The sequence below is a fragment of the Diuraphis noxia genome, unplaced genomic scaffold, assembly GCF_037042655.1.
Source record: "Diuraphis noxia isolate RWA-SAM2 unplaced genomic scaffold, SU_Dnox_SAM2 contig0002, whole genome shotgun sequence".
In the NCBI taxonomy this organism is placed as follows: domain Eukaryota; kingdom Metazoa; phylum Arthropoda; class Insecta; order Hemiptera; family Aphididae; genus Diuraphis; species Diuraphis noxia.
In genome coordinates this window covers 34539640-34561406 of record NW_028301712.1, presented here as the reverse complement: position 1 = coordinate 34561406, position 21767 = coordinate 34539640, and the positions used below count along the sequence as shown (strand labels likewise).

General features: G+C 28.0%; 1 protein-coding gene across 1 annotated transcript; it reads left to right on the top strand.

Annotated features, from left to right (window-relative positions):
* The first annotated feature begins 886 nt into the window (after positions 1 to 886).
* Positions 887 to 21456, top strand: LOC107165099 (uncharacterized). The gene is made up of 3 exons (XM_015513181.2): positions 887 to 1106; positions 19204 to 19431; positions 21012 to 21456. The coding sequence occupies exons 1-3, from the start codon at positions 887 to 889 to the stop codon at positions 21245 to 21247; spliced, it is 684 nt and encodes a 227-aa protein (XP_015368667.1). The 3' UTR covers positions 21248 to 21456.
* Positions 21457 to 21767: the final 311 nt, after the last annotated feature.

The following is a 21767-nucleotide window of genomic DNA, read 5'->3' as shown; positions in this document are numbered from 1 at the left end:
GTAGAAAACTTTATTCTGTACTCTAAACAATAGTAAATAGACAATTTTTATTAGATATATTATTATACCTTCTACTGACTAGACATTTAATATTTATTCGTTTTTCATAAGTACCAGAAACCTATATATTATTTTTATTTGTATCTAAAGTGACGTTGATATAGTTTTCTCTGTTTGTTCTTGTAACATGACATATTATGAAAAATTTGTAAATACGAATTTATACAAAAAATTACGCTAGCAATTTACCATGGAACATTTATGAATAGGGTAGATTTATTTTTGAAAAAGTTTTAGTGTATCACGTAATGAATTTTTCTTAAGCTTTTTTATTTATTTAAATTTTTTTTTATCATGGTGCGTGAATGTCACATCATACGTGGGTGACCGAATGGACAAAGATTCAATTTGTGATAGAAATCTCCACTGAAACTTACACGCAGGTATTGGTTCTGAAACCAACCATTGGCTTTAATCGATTATTGCTTCAATTGCAAGACCGCTAGTAAATAAATAATATACGAATGGGTAAATGTGTTGTACGTCTATATTATGCATAGTATAATAATATATATATACTATTTACTCGTTATATTTACTCGCTAGTGTTCCTAGTATCATGATTTTAATAATCAATTGAATATCCGTTTAAAAGTATTGATCGTTTTGCGTGATATTGTTTAATTTCAGTGTCGTCAACTTGACGGCGCTTGTTTACTGCCATATCGATCAAACAGCTAAGTTCGGTCTGTGAGTATAAATATATATTATGTATAGTATATAAGATATTTTTATTTACCTATGTTTCAGTAGATTTCAGTCCGCGTCGTTCAATGATTCTATATTTTCTGGTAATTTTCAGTCGTTTTTTGGTCTGTTAAAGAGAATGGAGGCGTTCAGGGATGCAATTCGCAGCGTCATGAGCGGGTCGTCTGACGACCAACAGTTAGACTGCGTGCTAATGGCTTCCGTCCAGAAGCAGCTGACTGAAGTCGCAGACGCTGTAGCCTCAGTTTGGCCACTGGCTGCTCTGTCGGATCCAGAGAGACGTGAGTGTGCCAAGACTTCGGCTGTGAAACAATTTCTGGCGAAAAGCATTGTTTACGGTAAGTATTGTATGACTAGTCTGCCATGCACTGACTGCCCAGATTATCTACGAACGTTATGCCTAAAAATATGCTGAGGAAACATTAGGACGTGTGTGAATTCTGCCCAAGATTTTACGATTTTAAGGAAAATATGTTGCATCTTCATTTCAACATTATATAGAGCGTATACAAAGAATTAACGATGCTCAATTTAGTTTGGATTTTGATAAGTACCAGTAAACGTTTTAAAAGCATCGACGCACACTTTGCATCGATGATCATCAATAACTGTGGTGCGCTGGCGCTAAGATATAACTATTAAGCATGTCATTGTCTTATAATACTATTACATTATTTATCAATGTGCTACATAATGTACATGCACGTCAAGTCCCTTTTTAGAATACAAATCCGATTACTGTTAGTAACATAATATAAGCTTTAATTCGCCAATTAAATTATATATTTACATAGGTAGATAAGTAAATACACACATTATAATACTATAATCCTAGTAAAAACTAAAATTGGTCAATATAAAATAAAATACAATTGTATTAAAATGTATATCAATATTTTTACTAGTTCTTGGACACTTTTATCTCTTATATCTTAAATTGATCTGATCATATAAGTCTATTTTTATGAAATATGATAAAAATACTTTTTGATTAAGTCTGTTGATACAACGGAAAAATAATGTATAGTATTAAATATTAAATAAATACATAGTTCTTTCTGTAATAGTACTATTTTGTATAATGTATGAAAATGCAACGATTACCAATCTTAAACTTTAAACTTGAAAAGTTTTTCATTTATATTCCAACTTAAAAAAACCCACCAATATTCTGCAATAGTCAAGAGCAAACAGTGTTCCAACAATAATATTATGATGCATTAATAAATTATTTTAGATTTAAAATTGTTTGGAATTTGCCTGAAAAAGAAAGTGTATAATAATAATATAATAGTGGCATCAACCTCATATAATTTCATATGTTTTCCTAGATATTCCCCTACTTTAATTACACATACCTACCAAGAATAATTTTATTGTAATATTGTAAAATGTATTGTAAATTGTACCTGTATATATAAGTAATATTTTAAAATATGTAAGCTAATAACCTTAGTTGTTGAGGCTTTAAAGTAATAAAAAAAAAAAAAAAAATAGTGGCATCATCAAATATGAGCTATTATAATATGAAGAATACTGAAATAAGCCATTAATATAATTTATAGATTTCGAATAAAGAAGCAAACTTACCTAGGTTAAAAGTATCATTCTGTTCAAAAATGTGAATTAATCTATGATTTAATAAATAAAATATAAATTTTTATTTTGGATGTATTTTTAGATTTAAACTACTAAAGTGAATAATTCACATTACGCAGTATAAAATGCGGTTTAGTTGTTCTTGATTTTTTTTTTAGGGAGGTGTTTTAATTTCTTCATGATACCAATTAAAAACGTGGCTTGATAAGATAAATTCTGAAAAAAAATTCATTCATGATAAAACATGACCGACTAAACTTTTTCTATTATCAACAATTACTTTTTTTTTAAATTCAAGTTTCAATTCTCAATGGTAAATTCTCAAACTTCCAATTGGAAAATAACTCAAATCACTTTAAGATAAAATCTGAAAATAAAATATTTTACAAATATCTGTTAAAATTTTGGAACTAGAGGGAACTGATTTTTCATTCTCAAATCGTTATTAACTATTATAAAATGGATGTTAAAATTAAAAATCTCGTTTAATATAAAGCTTAATGATCTGAATATATTCTGAAAAGCATATAAAAATGTACTGACAAATCGATTTTACCTCTATAATAATAAAATTATTTATCTAAATCCTTAAAACTGTATTGGACACTAACACTTTACCATATATATTAAAAGTCTTTATTAGTTAACCTTCATAGCTTTGTATATTTATAAACTAAATTATTATTTTTTAACTAATTATTGGAAGTAGTGTTTAATGGACTCTCCCTTCCCTCAAGCCGTCCAGACTGGTAAAAATGTTATCTAAATTACTTATTGTATTATGTTATACAGATTGTATATTTTTTTCTTCTTTAATAAAAAAAAAAAAAAACTAATTATTAAAATTGTATAAAATACAGTAAAATGATATGAGTTTAATCAACCTTTTTTAAATAATGATCGTAGCTAATAATATTAGTTTCGAATGTGTAGAAAAAAGTAAATAACTTCTATATAATAGTTATTATAATATACTAAACGAACAAAACATTAACATTATTATTTAAGTTAGTTAGTTAACATGCAATAATTGTCCGTACGTGAGTTCTTCATAAAATTTACCTTATTGTTGCAAAATTTAAGGAGATATTGATTCTAAATTCATATGCATTGTTATGTACATATAAATTTGTTGAATTTCTAATAGTTATTAAAATTAAGTAAATCATTTATTAAATTGTTTCTCACACTTAACACTTTACAGTCATTGTAAAATAGATTTATTTTTTATTTTTGTGTCTATACACTTTTTCCAATAGAAAAAAAAATGATATGATCATTCACTCTGAATGTGGTATTTTATAGCCAATTACATCTAGTAAGTAAAACGTCAACATTTAAAAGATATTTTTTACCTATGCGTTTTAAAGGGTCATCACTATTTAAATAAATTTTGAAAAGTTAAACTTTGAACATAAAAAATAAAAAAATATATATAATATATTGATAACCGTAATCGTCCTCAATTTATCTGGTTGTGTTTTGTCAACTACAACAATTCATCACTTTGACCAAGATACAGAAGGTAAAAGTCGGTAACGTTTTGTCATTGTTTGAATATAGAATATATCGAGATTTAGACCATCGAAGCTTTATAATGTTATTTGGTCGTTTAATAGTCTAAAGTTGATGTGATTTATTATTAAGAATTTTTAGCGCTGAATAGTTGAGTACCAACTTTGAATTTTAGAAAATAACACTATTTTGACTTTTTAATTGTAATGACGCATTTCGACGATCTTTTTTTACAGTCCATACAATTTCTGTTTTTAATTGAATACGCTTTCAGCTCTTTGGAACATAATATTATATATATACCTAGTTATTAAAATAAAAAGTGACTTGACAATAAAATAATTGGATCTATTTTAACATATAATATTTGTATTGGTGTATCTCTTCACAGAATATTATAATATTATAATATTACTGTGGTGTATCTAAACGTTTTATACAATATGAAATGGATAAATTGTTTCATATGTGTATTTTATCTTCACAATGCAACATGAAATATTTTTAATTTAATTTTTCAACTGTATTATAAGCATTACGGTTAAGACAAATAGAATGTTGTAAGTTAACAAATTCAAATTCATAAACTAAAAATATACAAACACAACATATAATTATTAATTGAGAATAATTCGAATAAATTACTTGGGCTCGACGGCGGGAAACCTTCGGCTGTACAATTCTAACCTAAAATGCTAGTATATAGTTTAATACTGTTGTAGGTGACCAATTAATGATCGTAGAGATTTCTTCTATGAGTCAGCTCCGAATAATTTATTAGACTTTGTATATATTTATCTTACACCCACAGCAGTACCATTTGTATTTAACTTAACGTATACAATATTTAAAAAATGTTTAAGTTGATCTCCTGAAAATAAATAACCGTAGTTGAACATTTGAACACAAAATAAGGTCTGGCTACCAGTATTTGATGTACTTATATGCATACCTATATAATTATATTGCAAAATTCGAAATTTTAAGCAGAAACGAAGTAAAAAAAAAAGTTGAGGATCTCACACTGGCGATTTGTCACGTATGTCACGATATTGTGTACACCACACACTCGAATACGTAATAATAAAACTTAGATACGTATTTTTTTTTTTTATTATTATTATAAAGTAAATCTGACATACAGGGTTATCAAAATTATTGATAATAATATTATAGAAAATATAACATATATAATTGGTAAATGTAAATTAATTACAATATTTACAACAAATTACTGTTATTTACATCGATAAATAAATAAATAATGATACAAGAAAGAATAATTAATTAAACTAGGTGTAGTATTTTCCTTTTTTATTTTTATTTATTGATATTATTAGTGTTGAGAAAAGGCATCATGAGGACGTCCACGCTGAGATGCTGGAGGGTAGGCTTATCGTTTGAAATGTTTTGCGCTTTTGGCGTTGTTTAGTTGGCCAAAAAAGTTTATTGTGAGATTATGTGTGTAGGTTTTAATTGTTGGAAGTTTGAAGTCGGTATGAAGTTTCTGATGAACCATACGGAAATTATTCGTAAAATCTTGGATTGGAAGACTTGAATCTTATTTATGTGAGTTTTGGCACAGTTCCTCAGATAGGGGCAGCATAGAGAACTAATTGTCGTAGAATTTGCTTGTAAAGATGCATGGAGCAATTCCAGTCTAAGGCGGTTTAACAGTTGATTAAAGCGTGATGAATTTTAAGACTTTGGTAGCCTTGTTGTTTTGAAGAAATGTGCGGGTTCCAAGTTAATTTTTTAACTCCTAGATATTTTATAGTTGGAGACCAGGATATGTTGTCACCATTATGTACTAGAGAGGGAAGATACGTATTAAGTTATAAAATTTAATATCAGATGTCAAGCTTGTCGTGGTATCGTCAAATACAACATATATAAACACACAGACATTGGCAAATCGTAAAATAAACTATCCTTACTTTCTTATACTCACCGTATAATAAATGATAACGATATTAGTTTATTTTATTACTAACTCAACCAATAATAATATTTATATAAAGAAATGCCTTTAAAAATTAATAAATTTATAACATTAAAAGTGCATCAGTCTGTTTAGGTATATTTTATCGGTATATTTTTTGGTAGTGCTCGCAATACAATTAATTAAAAATTTGAATTTGTCTTCATGTTATGATCGGTGGTAATATTTACAACCGACAGCCACTACAGAACATGAATATTATTTTGTGATCGTCAAATTATTGATTGTAATCGAATGAGTAAATTCAAATTTAAAATAATAGAATAAAGTTGTGTTAATAAGTAAAGTGGGAGTTTATTTTTATAAGTATTTTTAACAAATTTATATGATATGATTGTAAGTAAGTTATAAACTGATAACTTTTACTTTTAGATTGAAGCAAGAAAAAAAGTCTGATAAAATTTTTAAAATAAAATGTACTCAAAATAAAATTATCAATTATAGATCCATGGTTATATTTTCAGTGTATTATAGGAATTGCTATGGAGAAGCGTCCTGTGATATAGTAATAATCAGTAATAATAAGAGAGTTCACCTTAATATTTTCAATAACTATTCAGCTGGCCGCAGCCATTTTCCTCCAAAAACGAGGTACCGTTTTCCTCCACTGTCCATTTTCCAAAAAAAAAAAAAAATTTTTGACCATTTTACTTCAATAAATAAAATAATAAAATCGTCATTCGTTATCTGAATGTTAAATTAAAGAAAAAGAACAAATCAAATATTTAAATTTAAAGTATAATTATAATATAATAATACACCGTACGCGCTGAACTTGGCAGGTGGCTATAAAGAGAATTCATATAATAAAAAAGTACTCACGTCGATAAAAATGCATCAATTAATAAATAAAAAAATAATACAAAATTAGTTAATAATAAGGGTTTGGTAATAACGCAACTAGACATTATGTAAAATATAAAATATGGTAAAAAGATAATGAATATAATAAAAAAGTATGCACGTCAATAAAAATACATCAATCTATTAATAAAATAATAAATTAGTTAATAATATAATATGTAAAATAAAAGATATAAAATATAGTAAAAATGTAAAATCACTACAGTAATTAATATTACATTTTTTTTTTATAGTTATAAGACATCTTTATTAGGCTTAATCAAAGTTACAATCGACTGTTATAAACAGCGTGTGCTGTTTGGACTAGCGTTTTTCCCTAGCCGATAAGAACGCGACCAGAATTTAATCAACAGATACGCGCAAAATGTGATCCTAGCCATACTCTATTTTTATAATACGAAACCCGACACTACAACACTGACTAAAATATTGGAGGAAAATAGACGTCATAATTTTAGTCAAAAATAATGTGGAGGGAAACGGAAACCAACCTTTTTTGTTTTTGGCGGAAAATGGACAGTGGAGGAAAACGGAATCTCGTTTTTGGAGTAAAATGGTCCCGCCCATTCAGCTATTACTTCAGGAACTTATCGTAACATAGGATAGGTAATTATAATTATTCCTGGACAATGAAATCACATATACATTAAAATAATAAATTAAGTAATTGACCAAGGGATGAAAAAATTCTATGGAATAGGATAAAATGATAACAAAACTATAAAAGGCGCATAAGTAAATAATGGATTTTATGGATATGCATGGAGGTACAGGAACAGGACATTGAGGAGTAAGTATCATAAAAAACTAATGAAATAAATAGTACCATAGAATAGGTAATATTCAAAATAATGAATATTTCTAAATAATAATACTCACGAGACAATCGAAAATATTGTCATCTAGGACACACACTCATAACTGAGCGTGGGAGTTTAGAATTTCTGACTAGATTGCATAGGTTAGATTATTTGTTTCACCACATCTGTGGAAAAAATACTTATATCGACAAAGCAGGGAGGAGTATAGGGTAGGACTATATAGAAGATTCTCAAATCAGACGTAATTTTTCCAAGTACATCAGGGCATCTTCACGCCGGTCTATTTTCTGAAATTAATATTTGAATTGATAATATATTTTTTTTTCTTAAAATATTTTGTTTAAATAAAAAACAATAACGATACTCCACTCAGGTTTGGGTGTTATTACGTGGAGATTTTTCGTCCCACAGGACCAATCGGTTGTTTAAAACCTTTTCACGGTGTGGCCTATACCACTACTCGTTACTTCCTAGACTTCCCCAAAGACTTTCGTGGGGTCGGTTGTGGGTGTGTGTGTATGTGTATGTATAGTAGGACGAGACTTAACCGTTATTTATTGGCTTTGACATTTTTACACGTGACCCCAACCATTTGTATTGGACCATACCGACGTTTTCGTATTTGTATTTTTTTTTCGTTTTCGTTTAACGTTCGAAAATTATATTGTTTTAGTCTCTGAGTCCTTAGAAAACATATTGTGATTCCCACGTGTCACTGCAATACCTAAGCTTCCCGAGCACTTGCATTAAGATTTATGTGGTTAAAAACGTTATCCACAAGACTCTAATTAGTGAAAAAAATACAAAAATTACAATACTTTATTATGGGAATTGGTACATATTTAACTTCCTATAACTCCACTCGCTCCTGGAAAAAAGCATTTTATCATTGTTAAAGATTATATTTAAGAAAACAGTACGCCAATGGTATGTCTGAAATTTAGAAAATGGATTGGCTATTGGCTGGACATGAAATATGAAAACGTACCGGTTGGAGTGGAACACGGGTGGAGTTTATGAAGGAACAAACACTCTCTACGATACCCTACATACGGGTTCCGTAAAATATAAATATATAATAAAATAATATTTAATTAAATTAAATAAAATAAATATCATATATTGTAATATTATATTTGTACGTTGCTATCGTACACGATATATATTTGAACATTTTGAGTCCAGAATTTGTCGATATGACTATTGACTAATAAGAGCAAGGTGATTCGATTGTCATGCCAAGGTTAAAGCTAATTATGGGTTGTTTTAAAATAAATAAAATTACATAGTTTGTAGGTATAATATAATATAATACTATACAATCGTTTAGGATAATTTTTATTCTAGTACCCAATAAAAAATAAAATATAACAATAAAAACCATAATGTATGTAGGTTTATAAAAATATGGTTAGATACAAGTGTTGTACGAGTCAATGTCAGAGTGGACACCAATTTAAATTGAAAGAGAATATAAATCATAACATTTGAAATACGATTTCAAGAATCCGAACAGTTTTTGACTTAGTAGCTACATAGCAGTTGTTTTAAATGTCTTTGATGCATTTTTGAATTTATTTCAATAACTATTAAGACTAGGTGATCGGTCACGAATCTATACGAATGTTTTACAAACACTTTTTGAAATAGATACCTATAAAAAAAATGTATTAGTTTCAAAACCAAAAATAATACATTCTACAGTTAAAGACAAACTATTTGATATCCGGAATAAAAAAAATAGACGAAATCATGGTTCACAAAAACCACATCGGTGGGATCTGTGCATGACACATATAAGTATGATACCACGAGACCGATCATTGTCGGGTGGTAATTTCTCGTCAGGCCAATAACGATAAATATGTACATAAAAAAAATAAAAAATACAACACTAAATTCGAAACAATTCCACGGGAGTAAAATAATTGCATAGCCATTTAAAATGTGCGAGTGTATATATAAAATCGGCTAACATAGATCCTCGAATCCTTTTTATTCAACGTTATATACATAACAAATACATTCATTAAGTTTGCCGACGGTGGAGTGGAAAAATATAATATGTGCATTTAAAGTGTGGTAGAGAACGCATTTTGGATTTAAAACTGCAAAAGTTATCTATGGCGTAAAAAAACAATAAAAATCATTCATAAATCTGATGTATTTAATAGACGTTGTATTTATATTCCGTAAAATAAAATATCTAATAAGTAATAATAAACTACGAGTATTCTTATTCAAAAATTGTATGTGATGAAAGTATGCCATTAAAGGAGTCATTCTTAAACAGAGTTATAAAGCTTTCACTATCATATTAATGAAACGCATAAAACATTATTGTAATACACATTCAATACATAGTCATTCATTGTATACATGTTACAATCAGTATAGATTATATATAAATATAATGTCTCTCGAAATAGTGCTGAAGCAATGTTACAGACTTGATGAGTCCTCGTTCTTGTATAGTTAGTTTAAATTAGGTATAAAGATTTTTAAGTAGGAGGGAACAAAAGCTTTTTTATTATAATATAAAAATGGTTGGTAGGATAAAAGTAAGTAGACAATACATAAGATATAACAATAATAGGTATAACTATTGCATGACGTGCTTTATGAAAAAAAAAATGTTTAGTATATAATATATTTATTTATTTTGATTGATAGTAATTACTTTGGCTACTAGACTTTTAGTTTTAATTTGAATTATAATTTAAATATATTTGCACATTTTGCCTTTAGGATGTTGATGATGTTGATATTTGATTGGAGGTCTGGTTGTTGGGTTTCTCCTAGTAGATTAGGTATGTGTTGTTTATTTCTCGAATTTTAAGATTTCAGGCATTCATTGACTGAATATTTCACTACATATGTTAATTATGTAGGAGGGAGGGTGTTTTTTGGCTGTGAGGTGGTTGTGGAATGTGTGCCCTATTCGGAGGAAAATTAGCACGGTTTTGTATTTCTGTTTTAAGTCAAAGTTTTTTCATATGTTATATATTAATATTTATTTGTATGACAGTATAAAAAAGTAACAAGTGAAATTAAAAATTAAACTTCCAAAATCAACAAGATACATGAACATTGAAGAACATTACTTTATTATATTATATGTTTATGGTGTTTAGTTTTTGGTCTCATAACAACTTACGGAAAACCGATAGAAATAATAAAATATACTTCGTCATTCAATAATTTCGTATTATTTACTAAATTATATGAATGGACATTAAAGTCGTAATTATATATATATATATATATAAATGTGATTAAAATCAGTTGTATTGTGCTAATATAATAAATTATGATGACGAATGTTATTAACGAAAGAACAAATACAAAGATTATAGGATAAACAAACAGTTTAATGAATTAATTATTTTAACAGATTATTTTGTGACATAATGACGATAATTTATTTCGTCATTATCATCTACTAACAAAGATATTTGGACCTCTGACAATTTTTCAAAGTTGAATACTAATATTACAAACTATTAACCAAGTTAATTTTTAACTTTTAAATTTTACTAAATACACAAGTAACAAATGAATGACAATTCGTAGGTAACAGATTTCAAGAACTATGACTAGATCAAAGTGTGGACCGTCATTAAATTTTAGTCAACTTGGGTTGTAGAAGGATTTCCTTGATTTTCTTCTTGAAATGGTTAATTGTGGTTGTTAATTATTTAAATGAGTTGCAAACTCACTCGATATAATGATAATTAAATGTATTAACGTCATACTAGTAGTTTAGATGTACAAACCGTAAGTGTTACAGAAAGCGACCGATGTATGCATCTAAATTAAAATTATAGAAATCTTTGGGGACCAAAGTTTAACATCCAAATCGAAAAGTCTATAACACTGTTGCGAATAGCCAAAAGTTATTTTCAAAGGTAACGAAACTGGTGAAAAGCTTATTGTAGTTCAGCAATGAAAATTGAAAGTTATCAAATACTCAGAATTTCACACACGATTGGGTGGAAAATATAATTATAAATTTATTTATTTTACGAATTCTGGAAAATTAGGTTGTCAGTTGGGCATCTATATGGAATGAGCTGACATATTTGGCAAGACTCTCTGCCTTGATTAAAATCAGTAATTCAGTAGTAAAGCAAAAAAAAAAAAATTAATATATGTTTATTTTTTGTTTTTTAGTATACAAAGTGTCCTCGGAGAAAATTTTAGAGCTTTGACGCTCTAGATAAAGCGTCAACGCCACTCATTTTACTCCCTTACCCCCTTAAACAAACGAATCGCTGGTAATTATTTGGACACGAAAAGTTTGCAAGCACTTATAAACACTCAACATTTGATACGTACATGTCAAATCTTCAGTTTTTACTACAAAATAATTGCCTAATTTATACTGACTTAAAAATAATTTAAGTGCATTTTTAAATATTTTTTCAATGACTAATTTTATAGAAGCTGAATCGCTGTCTCGGTTATATTGTTTTGTCTGTAAGTTCTAAATAAGTTATTCTTTTTACTATATTAAATATTATCAGGTTGTAGTATTGTGTCATACAATATCTATAACAAAGAATACAACAATCAACCGTAATAAGCCGTATAATACAATAAAACTAAGAGTGCAATTGTTGTTGGTCGTTCACAGTTATAATGCTAGTGCCCCTAAATCCTTAAATAAAACTTGCTACTCAGGGTAATAGTGCGCCCTTGGCACCCCAATTATGTTTACGAGGACTATATAAATTGAATACATTGTAATTTATTTATTAATGTGCGACTGTTGGACATTACAATGAATGTTGATGTACATATTTTGCCTACACATTACGCCGTGCATACAATAATAAACCATAGCATTCGAGAATAAATAAGATAAATGAAATTGAAATTATGGCCGTACAAAATTGTTGGGAATGTAATATCATTAAAATATTTTCTAGATTAAGATAAAAGAAAAATATAAGTATATATTTATTTTGTAAAATTAAAGCTGTATCTCAAAACGACTTCGTATACTTTCTTTATTTTTTCGTGAATAAATTTATAGTATATAATATACGTAAATAATTATAAATAACTTAATAAATGTCTACAGTTGTATAAACAGAATTTAATATAATTTTTATAATATTCAATGTCTATAACTTTTCACGAAATCATCATATTATTCTCATTCGTCACGTTTTCAGGCACGTAAACTGATAGAAGATATGCAAAAATGAAGGATTGTATTGTATTATCTATCTAAGATAATAAGATCACTTAGATTTTATGACTGTTTCAAATTAATTCATATTTAAAAGTAGGTACCTACTATTTCGGTAAGTTATCTACTGTTTGATTTATGTTAAATAAGGATATAGCATAATATAATACATTTTGAGTTTTTAAATGCATAATATGAAAATATTATCTAAATAAATTACAGCGGATGCCAGAAGGTAACATCTAAAATAGATAAATAGGTGACAATAGCGTTAAATTATTTATCTAGAATAGTCGACGTAGCTATGTTTTATTATCATCGATAACAACTAGTTTTAATTGTGTGGTGTGTTATTCATATTCCTTTCGTAAATTGAATAATTGAATAATATGACCGTATAAGAAGAAAAACAAAATAAACATAAAAATACCGACTTCTATAAATATCATTTTGTTGGAAATTGGCTGTTAATTTTAATTTTATTATATTATTATTTATGTTTATCGAATAAAAACTACGAAATGATATTACTGTATATTTGTACTGTGAATCTGTGTATAATATAGACGATTAACAAAAGCGGGCGTTTGATTTGTTTTCGTTTTAAATAACTGTTGTGGTACATAAAATTATTATAATTTATTTTAATTATTCGTATGCAAATTTAACGACAAGACCCGATGGGATTTTTCGCTTTGTACAGCGTATGAAATAAATTGTTTCGCGTTTCATTATGTTTGCTGCATGTTGAGTGTACAATCATCGGAACCACGTCGAACACCATTAGTTCATCCATCTAATATTTAAATAACTACGCACCAATAAGCGCTATATGTATGTAATTAGTTATAACGCACAAGTATAAGATTAAAAGAAAATTACGAGTTGTTTGCCGGTCGTGGGAAAAAATCATGTCCATTTCATATGCCAATAATGGCATACACATGATACATGAATTCAATACAACATTTCAGATATCGTGATTAAACAGTGCAACGTGTAGTTCAAATAAGAGGAATGACCGGATAAAATTAATATACTGCCACGTTTGTTGGTAATAATATGACATAGATGAAAAATAAGTTGATAAAAATATGGTCGATGTGTGGGATTTGAACTCATAACCACACACGACCAACACTGGCGCGTAACCGCCGAGTCGTTTTACGGTTGAAGAGATAATGCGACCATGTGATATATACCTTATATTTGAACCTTATTTAAACGTACGATAGCATATAACTCTCGTATATATATACTTTTGCTGTTTAAGTGGGGTTTTATATATTTTCTTTGAACAAAAATGTCCACAAGGCGTTCGTTATTTGGCGTTAAAAATAACTTTTACTTTCTCTTGGGTATTGTTTTTTTTCCAAACAAAAACTTTCTTCCTATTTGTTCGCTCTATTTTGTTTATATACAATATACATGTATACAAATATATTATACTCAGTAGTATTAGTAGGATGTGTTAAAAGATAGCTGGAAATGAATAGCTTACAGACGTGTTTTGTCCGTCAAATGTCGATACATATTAATCAATTAATATATAAAAAGCAGAATCAAATATCAATATTTCAACTAGTATGTATAAAGTAATAGCATAAAAATTTAGATGATAAATATTCATTTTTGATCGAATCAGGTGGTATTTTTGTTTTATATATTATTCTAGATTTGTGCATTATAAAAAATATATACTACGTGTACTGAAATACGATTGCTCATTATTAACATCGTTATTAATTTGCATAATTTGTCTGGAAATAAAATTTTGTAGACAACAAAAATGAAGTGGTGTAATATTTTATAGAGTAGATGAAAATCATTTGTATTTTTTCTTCATCTATCTAATTTTACCAATTTGTGATTTTAATGAGAATATATATAATATGATTAGTAGTTTGGTATGGTAAAATATTATGTTACTACTACCTAAACAAGACTCCAGATTTTTTACATAGGTTGTGTTGGAATATAACTTAATTTTGTTTTACTTATCATTAGTTTTAAAATAAATTTAGGGTATGAATAAACTTAAATACGACAAAAATAAGAACGATGCAAAATGCAAACATAACATCTATTCTAATAGATTGTAAGATACTTTTAACAATTATATTGTACTTAGTTTGAAAATAAACATCATTGACACGTAATTCATGATATTCAGTTATTGTGCACTGCGTTGGATTTTATTGATTTAACGAATTTAGTTTTAATTGTTACTATAAATGATGTTTGTAATATTAATAAATAACGCCACTTCCCTATAGTTTGTTTAAATATTGTAAACCGGAATGAAAGAAGTTATAATTGAATTAAATAGTTTTGTAAGCTAAAAATATGTTTCCTTAAAATTTTGATTATCTTTCTAATTCAAATTCAAATAATTTGAAGCACTAATAAAAGTAGTTTTAAATAAGGAATCGTGTACTAGGCATTTGTCGTTCATGGTTAAGTTTCATATCTTACCCCTTCTCGTTAAAAAAACATCATAACTTCTAGTCATACAAACTGCCTATGGCATTCGCGTCTTTACAAATTAATCTCTGTATTTTAAAGTCGGATATGTCTCACAGTTGGGACGCGATATTATCAAACAGTGATAATATTATTATTTTAAGAACTATTAGCAAAAAATAAAAATCATCGTCACTTTTAATTGATTAACGTAAAACTGTGACCATAGTGAACTACAGTGTTTTCTGTTTTTTGTGTACCTACATATTATTAATCATTTATTATGATATACGAGTATATCGTAACGTATTTTATAAAATTACATATATTAACATATAATACTATGTTAGATATTCACGTGTGATTCTCATAAAATGTCGTTTGATGTAGTTTTGACCAATATTTATCATTGTCAAATATGTTTATTCATATAATATTTTTATACTTATATTATGTTTGTAGATTGTTAGCTACAGTAATCAGTATAATATCTGGAAGTTTGGTAAAAAAAAATATGCTTACAGCTTACGTTATATTACATAAGTAAAAGAAGTCTAAAATGAGTTGCGTTTAATAAATGTTTGTTAACATACGAGATAATGAACGAACGAGAAATATAATTAATTTTCAACGCACAATATAATTGATGAGTAGGCGTAAAATAAATTCATACGAATTACAGTTTTCAGTGAAAAGTTGAACGGGACATCACGCTAAAATTTATTTATAAATACATTTCAATATATAGCTATATCTTCTATAGTGATTACATAGACGTAACTACAACAAATTTCTCTCTATTTTAGATTCATATAACAATACATGATTAAAATAGTCAGTGCAATAACAAAACACCTCTTCATCTTTTAAAATGTTCAAGAGTGCTATGCAGACATTCGTCGAATACAATAGGTAATACAAATGGTACTCGCAATAATAAGCTGCAGATGAACGAAAATCATCAGATGGTATAAATGTGTAATTTGAAAATTATTATAATTTTTCTTTGGCTGGCAATTTTATCGTATCTGAAACTAACGATTAATCAAAACTTTTTACTTAAAAAAAATTTAATTATATATACGTATTGGATTAAGTAATATATTGTTATTTATTATATTTCTCAAAATATTTTATTTGATGAAAACTGAATTGCAAATGATAAGAACAGGAAAAAAGTTGTGTCGACTGATATCTATGAGTTGGTAATAAAAATAATTTTTTCCTTTGTGAAAGTTTTAATAGAAATAAGGTCGAGAAAAATTTCCAAGAGATAGATGCAGAAATAAGTGAGAGAGAGAGAGAGAGAGAGAGAGAGAGAGAGAAATAGATAGAAAGCTTTGAAGTAAAGCACATTCTTCCGGCGTGACTTTAATCGTCTATACTGTCTTAAATCTACGAGTACTATACTATTATACTATTTCATATTTATATCAACAATATGTTATTATTGTACTCATTTTATTTTTATTTATTTTTCAAATCAATTTTTTCAATAATGTTATTAATTATTAACTATGCACATTCGATAAAACGTAAATAATTAATAAACATAATATTCATGTGGGCTCTCTCTCTCCCGTGTTGGAATACCAGGAAATAAAAAATCCAATTGAACTGTACCTAAATGAAGCCACCTCATCTCAACATTCTGTAAAAATACACCTAAAATTATACTTAACTTAACCACAATCTCAGAGATACTCAATACAATCAACTAAAAAAAAAATGAAAACATGGCAGAATTTGAATAAAGGGGCGCATTCCTTTCACCCAAAAACGACCTTCATCCTCTTTTCGCCCACGTCCTCTTTTCGACAAAATTCCAGAAAATAGTTTCCTCTTTTTGCCTGAAAATAATTGCATTGTTTTTGCCCACCTTTCATGTTAAAAATTTTGGAAAGCACTGTCACACAGCTTTGGGCAGCTAACTCGTCAGAATTAATCTGGACGACTGATGCATGTGAGTCCTTTCATGCGTTCTTTAACAAAAGTTTTTATTGTATTTATCCACTACTTAGTACGTGGTTGGCTATTATACGAGAAGTCCAAACTGATGTCTTTAAATTAAATAGTATCCATTTGCAACATTTTCCTAAAGATAGGAAAGTTAAAGAACTACGACTAAAAAACGAAGACAAAATACAACAGAACCTTAGAGGAGAGATAAGTCGGTATGAATTTCTTAAATCTATATCGTTCAACTATACAAAACATTTAAATTTAAATTAAACATTTTTTTAACGACGTCATAAAAACTGATGACAAATACCTCTTATATTATATAATAATAATTTAATGTCCGCAAACACAAAATATATTTTTGAAGAGTAATAGACGCCGCCTCCTCGTAGTGCTCTCTGGGCTATGCCAAATGACTTAATTAAATTAATTAAAAAAATTAAATTTTGAGATAGTGCTTTCCAAAATGTTGAACATGAAAATTTGGCAAAAAGAATGCAATTAATTTTAGGCGAAAAAAGGAAACTATTTGATCATATTTGGTCGAAAAGACGGCGTGGGTGAAAAGAGGAAGGTCGTTTTTGGGCGAAATGGAGTAATAAAGTACTATCAATATATTTATTTTTCCATGAAATACACTTATACTTAACAATTAAACGATTACCTATAAATAATGCTATTTTGTTTTAAATTTAACTTCTAATCTGATCTATAAGTAAGCTAATAACTATTGCTGTTGAAGTATTAATAGATAATAAAATATAATTCATATAATTTATAATTTTATTATGGTTATCAACTTTTAAGACAATCATTTATTAAATACTTATTATTCAAATATTTATTTGAAATATGATATTACAAATTATAATTTTAAATTATGATATTTTCAATATTATATAACATATTGTAATATATTTATTGAAGTTACACAAACACCAATAATAAATCTATGAATATCAAAAAATCGAACGACATAAAAATATCTGAATTATCTCACTTCTCCCTTATAAGTACATTATAATAAATTGTGTATTATTATTTATTATACTCGTAGATCAATTAAAATGTGGTTTACCTGTTTAAAATATTTTAATTGGTGATTGATTTTGATGGTACCATTTCAATACGATATTATTGTGAAAAAAAATCTTTTTAAAAAAAAAAGAACATGCTGATCAGGTCTATTATATCTGTTCTATTACATACATTGTATAGTTCTTCCGCTATCTAAAACGATTTAATCAAATAATATTACCAATGACTATAACGTTATATAATAATTTAAGGAATTATTTAAGTAGACACCATATTAATTAAGCATAATATTTCTTTGAGCTGTATAATTACGTCTTTGTACCACTTATTTTACTTAATAACGGTACGAATTAAAATCGAATAATCATAGTATCCATTGTTGGTGTTTTTCGAGTTTATAGTGCTATCCTAATATTAGTTATTACCACTGTCTACCTTTTTTATAAATACTTAAAATAGACTTTGTACATCGTTATTATCCTCTAGTCGTTTTACATATGAAACCCCAAAATGATAATTGCAAAAATGTTATACTAATTTTGTAAGAAATATTTATATTATTTTCCCTGTACAGTAAAAGTTTAGAGTTATAGAATAGAATAATTTAATAGAGTTTAAAAGTTTTTGATTCGTTTAAAAGCTTAAGTTTTTAAACGACCAACTTTTTGAAAACTCTTCACATCGTTGATACCTTTCACAGTGATTGTCATTTTTCATAGATGTTTAAAATTTGAAATTTTGAAAATCATGGTATCAACTGATTTTATAATACCTAGTGATCAATTTTTGTCGAAATATTTTTAAATTTTGCTTACAATAAATAATAATTAATTACCAATTATTTAATTACTTATTGAAACTATATTTTTATTATAATTATAATTATTCATATTGACTTAATGCATACACATTAACCAATAAAAATTTTATTTTTAACTGAAATAATTTTAAAATTTCAATTATGCATTGAGCAGATGACGTTCGCAACTCTATCGAGGCAGACGCTTACTTCGTGATGGAAGGACGGTGTACTTGTCTGCAGCGACTACGGGTCCGTAAGACGACAGAGTATGGCCGCAACTATTTCACGCTGATCCGTGACCATGACAGAAACAGCCAATCAAATTTGGACTTAAATAAAAACGTACAGACAGTTTACGTGAAAATGACTGATCTACGTCCAGGTTCGGTTTTCGGCCTGGGTAAGACGTATAATATATTATAATATATTAAAATTATACATTGTTCATTGCTTAAATGTTATCATTGTGCTTATTATGTACACATTAAATATTGATACCGTGCAGATTAAATATATCTCAAGATAATTTATCCATTCGCAGTGGTAACATAATTGTGCCAAAAATAAATCATTTTAATGATGTTTATTAATAACGTTACAAAAACAAAAAATTTTAATCGTCTAGACACGAGTTTGGGGATTGCATGATGAATAATTAGTATTGGTAGAAAACCTGTGAGTATAATATGTGTATAAAGTCATGATGAAAACAATTTATTTGGTGTCGATAAAATAGTAGGATGACAAGCTGAAAAAATTAGAAAAATAATATTATATTCTTACGTTTATCTGTTTTGATTATTAATTGGTTCACATAAAAATCATCATTTGTTACTCATTTGTAATTATTATTATTGGAATACTGTTTAAAATATTATTATGAGAAAATAATTTTAATTAGAAATGTTTTTTAAAAATAATAACGAGTTAATGAATCATAACAGTATTCTTCAAAATTTGATAATGTGCGGATACTAATCGACCAACGAGAAATATTATTCAATCGCTTTTGTAATGTTTATTTGAAAAATACTGTTGTCTCTACTCGTAAGATATCGACTTTTATCGATAAAATGATTCTTCGTCAGTAGGCTGTCGTTCGGCTACTAGAATGATATGTCTGTATCTATATATAGGCCCAGAAAATAAATAAGTAAATGATGATGAGAGAGACAACGTCACAAATCACAATCGTTGCTGAGAATGGGCAAACAACAATGATTGATGGACTTTAATTTCGTCACCGACGTATTATCATTCTTTAAACGCCTTCATTTGGTGGATTTTGTACTTAAAGAGCTGAATCGGGCACTTTCAATTATATTTTGATACAGAGAAAAAATATTTGGCCATATTCATAGCGAGAGCTTCCGTTGAAATAAAAACTCAATTATCTAATTTGTACGATAGTAATTTAAGAAACTCAAGTACGGGTGAATTTTATAATATTCTAAATAATGTGAATTTTCATTGAGAACATCATAAATTAGGAACTCAATTATTTCTCAGCGAATGAGGTTTATTCGTTTGATATATTTCCATGTCTTACGAGCAAAAATACAACAGCGTTTTAATATAATTAAGGATTAATTAATTGAAGTAAAATAAAAAAACTCATTTATAATCTAACGAAAACTAAATGGTTTGACAAAAGTGGTAAAACAGTTAAAATGTTATGACTTGTGAGTTTTCGAATTTATGACTTATATTATTTGTAAATTAAATTATAACTATGTGATTTATATCATTAAACCACATTTATATTTTCCTCTTAAATCCATAAACTAAAACGGAATCCTACAATAGGTAAGTGTCAAACACGTTCTCAAACACCGAACACACCTGTCGGAAAACTATTATTTTCCAAGACCACTATGATACCAGCCAACGCCCAACCAATAAAATTTGAAACCATTGTACATCATTTGGAATATAATCATATTTATTGATAACGGAAATGAGTATTTTGTTCGTCCACAGGCGAAAGGTGTTCAGGGCGAATAGTGATAGCTACCACCGACGTCAAGTGTTTGCTGGTCCCGTTGGCGTTCCTCGCCAAGCACAACACGTCCAACATTTGGGGTCGGACTGTATGCTCTCTGAACGGTACCAACCCGACGGCTGAACAGTCGTTCCGGAAGTTTGTCGTGGAAAACAGATGGGCAGAGTACAAGAAGTCGTTAGCAGACGACTTGTTCCGGAAACGCCGACCATAGGATTGTTATTATTATTATGACCGCTGTGAATAATATTATTTTTTATGTTATTTTTACGCACGGCGTAGTATAATCGTATCGTGTTTTTTCTTTTTATTATGACTAAAACGGTTAAGTACCTACCTTTGGTTTAAGCAACCTATATAACAAGGTATTGTCTTTTTATCGTGTTGTCGTTAAATTTACAATAAATTACATATTATACAATATGCGTGTTCACAGTATTCAAAACGACTGGAAAAGAGAGAAAAAAGTTTTATTATTTCCCTGTAATATAATATTTGGTGTGCACACGTACAATAAATATTATATTATGTAGGCATGGTTTTGATGTACCATGAAAGCACCACGCCAAGCGCATCGCTTTGAACGGTAAGGTTTTCGTCAAACTGCAATAATTCGGTCAGATGATAATAAAACTAGTATAGTCGCACGTGTACTTATCCACAAAAACTTTTTGTAATATTATCCGTCGGCCGGCATAGGTAATCGAAGATTTTCACGCAAATTTTGAAAATTT

Coding starts and splice junctions, on each gene's coding strand:
- LOC107165099 (XM_015513181.2), top strand. CDS start 887: ATGGAGGCGTTCAGGGATGCAATTCGCAGCGTCATGAGCGGGTCGTCT. Junction 1,107..19,203: donor GGCGAAAAGCATTGTTTACG/GTAAGTATTGTA, acceptor TGCATTGAGCAG/ATGACGTTCGCAACTCTATC. Junction 19,432..21,011: donor AGGTTCGGTTTTCGGCCTGG/GTAAGACGTATA, acceptor GTTCGTCCACAG/GCGAAAGGTGTTCAGGGCGA.